Source organism: Corylus avellana, chromosome ca3, assembly GCF_901000735.1.
Source record: "Corylus avellana chromosome ca3, CavTom2PMs-1.0".
NCBI lineage: Eukaryota > Viridiplantae > Streptophyta > Magnoliopsida > Fagales > Betulaceae > Corylus > Corylus avellana.
Genome location: NC_081543.1, coordinates 1,861,107 through 1,866,703, shown reverse-complemented (window position 1 = coordinate 1,866,703; position 5,597 = coordinate 1,861,107). Strand labels below are relative to the sequence as shown.

The 5,597-nt window shown below is 37.4% G+C and overlaps 1 protein-coding gene across 1 annotated transcript; it reads right to left on the bottom strand.

Annotated features, from left to right (window-relative positions):
* Positions 1-2,996: 2,996 nt before the first annotated feature.
* On the bottom strand, positions 2,997-4,556 carry LOC132175165 (stemmadenine O-acetyltransferase-like). The gene has a single exon (XM_059587013.1). The coding sequence runs from the start codon at positions 4,487-4,489 to the stop codon at positions 3,218-3,220; it is 1,272 nt and encodes a 423-aa protein (XP_059442996.1). The 5' UTR covers positions 4,490-4,556; the 3' UTR covers positions 2,997-3,217.
* Positions 4,557-5,597: the final 1,041 nt, after the last annotated feature.

The following is a 5,597-nucleotide window of genomic DNA, read 5'->3' as shown; positions in this document are numbered from 1 at the left end:
GATTATTCAAGGCTAACTAAATACAATTGAATGTCTGCGTTAAACCATGAAATGCATCTTTATCCAATGGCTTTGTCAATACATTCGCAAGTTGATTAGATGCAGGTATATATATATATATCTTGAAGCAATGAGTTTGGACTGTAGCTTTTCCTGAACGAAGTGACAATCGATTTCTATATATATGCTTGGTGCGTTCGTGAAAGACTGGATTATTAGAGCATTCCCAGCAGCTTCCTTATAATTTTTCCTACATTTAAGCATTCAAACTACTTTTTGCTTCCCTATGTTAAAATACACCCCAATATCTCCCCTTAGAGCATTCACAGCAGCTTCCTCGTCATTTTTCCTATATTTAAGGATCCAAACTACTTTTTGCTTCCCTATGTCAAAATACACTCCAATAGCTTTCCTTAATCATTCTCTATATCATTAAAATATTATTTTTTTTATTTTACTTTTTTTATTTTATTCTTTTAATTTATTAAACAAACTTTCTCTCTCTCCATCATACTTCTTCCGGTAACCATCTTCTTCTTCCAAGGGTTTGTCAATCAGATTACCCAGATCAAAAACTCTAGTCCACAAAATAGCATCATCACCGCACTCTCCCTCTTTTATTTTTGTTTCAATTGATCAGAGACCCAAAACCCCAACCTCGTCGATAAAGCTAACTTTTTTATCAAACCCCGTTATCACTGATTTCTTGGATCACAACCAACCAAAATAAACAATCAAAATCCAAACAAAGCACAGTTGGATGGAAATGAAAAGAGGCGAGATGATGATGATGAAGACGACGTACAGATCGGGTTGGTTCAGCTTTGCCCAGAGGGCTGGTTCAGATTTGCCCAGGCGCTGCCCACTCCACGACGACGGTGGCTCAACCACCGTTCTTCAGTCTCTCTCTCTCGACTTGAACAGAACGATCACCATTCTCTCTCAATCTCGAACTTTTTCTCTTTTCGGTCTCCTTCCTACCTTGTGTAGAACATGGATAAAAGTTGAGAGGTTGAAGAAGATGGAGTTTTGATGTTTTGCAGAGAGGGATGGTGGGTTGACAGGAAAGAGACAGATGATGAGAGGTGTGCGGAGAGAGAAAAGAGTTTTTTCTTCAATTTAATAAGCATCTGGATCGCTACAGTGGAACCCAAAACGTTGGATTCTATTGTAGCAGCTAATGGTTTAAGGAAGCATATATGGAGTCTGCTATGGGACGTTATTTGCGATTTTTTGAGTATATTCCCTAAACTTAGGGAACAAACTCTCTTATAGGGAGTCTGCTGGGAATGCTCTTAATCATTCTCTATATCATTAAAATATTTATTTTTTAAAATTATATTATATATATGAGAGAAGAGAGAATTGTAAGAGGAAAGATGAGAGAGGAGAGAGTAGAGAGAAACATTTTTTTTTTATTTATTTATTTTAATAATCATAAGGATTGTAATAGTGGAACCTTATACTTTGGATTCCACTGTAACGATCCTCATGGTTGATGCTCATTTAGGGAATCTGCTGTGAGACATTTTTTTATGATTTTTTGGACATATTCTCTACACATAGGGAATAGACTCTCTTATAGGGAGTTTGCTAGAAATGCTCTTAGCGATGTGTAAGGCAGCTTGGTTGTCACAAAATATTGTGATTGGAGAAGAGTGAGAAATACCCATATCGCACAACAAATATTTTAACCATTGAAGCTCACATGTTAAAGTAGTTATGGCTCGATATTCAGCTTCAGCAGAAGACCACCAGGAAACTGTAGCTTGCTTCTTGGTTTTCTAAGAAATGAGATTGGAACCAAGAAAAATGCAATAGCATATAGTACTAGATCGTCGAGTAACGGGACACCCCGCCCAATCTGAATCACAATAACCTTGCAAATGAATAGTACTCGATGATGATAAAAAAATCCCCTTACCAATAGAATGAGCCATTCGAGGAAAATGCATAAACTAAGAATATTGACCGAATAATTAATATCAAGTCTTGTAACAGTAAGATATATAAGACGTCCCATCAATCAACGATAAGGAGTGGGGTCAGGAAGTAAAGTCCCATCATCTGGCGATAAACGCAAGTGTTGCTCCATAGGAAAATCAGAGACACGTCCTCCAATCAAACCAGTATCCTTGAGAATGTCTAAGATGTATTTCTTTTGAAAAGAAATATGCCCTTTTTCGAACGGGCAACCTCTGTGCCAAGAAAATATTTGAGCTTTCCTAAATCTTTGATAAAAAATTTCTTCTCGAGAAATTGCTTGAGCTGGTTAATAGCCAAATCATCGTTTCCTTAAATGATGATGTCGTCTACATAGACCAAGACAAAAGTAGAAGAATTGCCATTATAATTAAAAAACAATGAATAATCAGACTTAGATTGAGAAAAACCAGCTTGCATAATGGTAGATGAAAATTTTGCAAACCACTTATGTGATCTTTGCTTCAACCCATGGATAGATTTGTTCGGTTTACAAATCCGTGTCTCCCCCTTTCGGCAAAACCTAGGTGGAAGTATCATATATACCTCTTCATTAAGATCGCCTTGTAAAAAGGCATTATTAATGTCAAGTTGATGTAGGGACCATTGCTTGATGGATGCAATATAAAGCAAGGTTCCAACGGTTACCAATTTTGCCACATGTGCGAAAGTCTCATGGTAATCCAATCATTCAATCTAAGTAAAACTTTTTGCTACCAAACGGGCTTTATAACGCTCACAGAAGAAACAAAAGAATCTCTGTTTCATGGATCGAGATTTATGGAAATCCAACATAGAATCAAACAAACTAATTAAAAGAAAAGTCTTCGTTTCTTTTTACGCTTAATTGGATGTTGTGTGCTGCATGTCATGACACTCTTATCTTATGTATCAATTCATCACCCACCTATTAATTCATGTCATATGACTCATATTAACCCATCTCCTATATTCAAATATTCCCCTCCAAATTAATCATTGAATCGAATCACAAGCTTACTAGTCCATATATATCAACATCAAGCATATTTAATTTTTATTCAAGTAAACTCCAATTAAATTTGGAGATACAGTACCAGAGAAGAAGAGCGAATTACATTCAGAATAATGCATGCGTGCATGAATTACTCCATTCGTCACCAGATAATTAAACAAATTAAGCATTGATTAAATAAAGTTTATTCCGACAGAAACAAATATATATATATTGGCCCCAGCTGCTAGCATTCAGTAGCTACTCAGCTATTTTCCAAGAAACAAATGGAAGGAGTTCTTCATCCCTGTCAAAAACGACAGCGTCTTCCTCTAATATGTTCACAGTTGCCTCAATTCCATGTCCATCTCTTGTACTCGTCAAGACGACAAGATTCTTAAAAGGCATACTGGGACAGCACGCCCAGGTGGGCTCCCCCCACCCAAAATCAACTTCATAAAGAGGAAACCTGCACCAACTTGTAAACTTATACAACTCCTCGTCACCCATCGAGCACACCTCCACCGCCTTCATCAGCGTATCCGGAAACTCATCGCTCTGTAGTTTCTTCACGTAATCACCGTCGATTTCTTTTATTACATGACTTAGTTTGATCGACAGCGTACGATCATCATCATGATCAAGCTGATGATCAAGCGGTGATAATACAGCCATGGCGAAGTACCAAAGATTCCCAAAGGAATGCGTTGGCAAGGGTGGGACCATCCTGGGGCGTAAGTTCACTGCATGAACAGCTACATGCACTATTGCTGGTGCCGGTTTTGATTTGTTTATCGCAATCAGACGTTTCCATATGAGCGCTGAAACCGCCTCAACGCGCGTTGAGGAAGCCTTTTCTTTCAGAGCTGCGATGCTTGATTTGTCGAACACCAATCTTCTTGTTACGATCTTTTCCTTTGTGACCTTAATGTCTCCCATGCCCCAAGGCAAATCTTTTGGTGGGAAGTACGTGGCCACATCAAATTTTGGACAGACATGATCTTCATCCGATTCCCCACGTGATGTAGCGCTCCAGGCGCCAAGAAATGTTGTGGCTGAAGCTCCATCTGCGATCCTGTGCGAAAAACACACACCAATGGCTACTCCGCCACATTCAAAGACATTATATTTGACAGCTAAGAGAACTTCATGGGTTCCAAGGGGTTCAAATGGCAGAAACTGGTTCAAGATTTCCAAGTTGAAGTGTTGGAGAACTTGTGATAAGTTGCAGGCACTTCGAGCTTCATAAAACTCGACCCCCTTATCGTTGCAGTCGATGAAGTGGTCTTCTTTGACGGATCCAGCCAAAGGGTAGAAGCGGTTGAGGGTTTGTTGTAGGGACTTTTTAAGGCGATTCTTGGCTTGATCAAAGTCATGGCCGCTCTTGGGTTGATAAAAAAGGATGATAGGAATATAAGTGGTGGGTGCAAGTTGGTCTAGGAAGGAACCTTTGAGGTTTCTAAGCTCATGGGGTGTTGGAGATGATGGTTTAATAATTTCCTTTGAGATTATTTCAACCTTCATCATCTCCATCTATAGATCTCTTTTATATTTAGACCAGAAGCTAACCCGCCCACTGAAGTTTTATGCTTTTCTAAAGATCGAGCTTGCAGCTAGCTTTTATAGAAATGAGATGGAGACATCTCTTTCAAATTTCAAGATGAAATAAATGAAGTAAATAATAAAATTTGTAAAGTAAATTTAATGGTTTAGTTAGAAACTTTGAATCACATGGACAATCGCATTAATTTGTAAGAAACTTTGAATCACTAATACAACATTCAAAGCTATAATTTGTCAGAAATTTAATGGTCCAACTGCACATTTCTGACGATTATTTGGAAAATCAGCAAAACTCTATCGAACTAAATATTTTATTTTCTAGAGATGCGTCCTTTTGTGAGGATTGCGACAATACATTCCTCCACTATCTTCTCTCTTTAATATCTTGATTTTTTCAAAAAAAAAAAATTGAGAGGAGATGGTGGGGAGATGGGTGGGAGAATGCACAAAAGCCTTAATCACATGAGCTTTGTTTGTCAAAAGACTTGAAAAATGAAGTGAGCTGGAACTGTAACAGATTTAATTGTTGTGAGAAAAAAAGTAAGAATATTTTGCATGAAAAAGTGAAAAAAAAAAAAAAAAATTATTTTGTAGTGATTTTTTTATTTAATTTGAATAATAATAAAAAGTTATTGATGTGATGTAAAAAGTAAGAATGTTTGAGTTAATTTTGAGAGGAATAGTAAAAACTTTTTTTTGAGTCCCAAAGAAAGAGAGAGAGATGTGAGAGAGAAACCTGGGAGCAACGGCTAGGTCAGTGCTCCGAGACTAGAGGGAGTGGCGAGAGTGAGACGGGAGCGGCGAGAGAGAGAGGGAGTGGCAAGAGTGAGGCGAGAGTGTGAGTGAGAGAGGAGGCAGCTACTGCTAGGTTAGAATAAGTTAGAGACCATTCTCTTACTTTTTATATCACATTAATCATTTTTTATTATTATTTAAATAAAAAAATCACTACAATTTTTTTTTTTTTTTTTTCATACAAAACATTATTAGTTTTTCTCACATCAATCAAATCTACTACAGTTTTAGTCCACTTAATTTTTCAAGTTTTTTTTGGCGGATCCGACATACATGTATGATG

What these genes read in the sequence shown, in the direction of transcription:
- LOC132175165 (XM_059587013.1), bottom strand. Translation starts at nt 4,489, where the DNA reads ATGGAGATGATGAAGGTTGAAATAATCTCAAAGGAAATTATTAAACCA.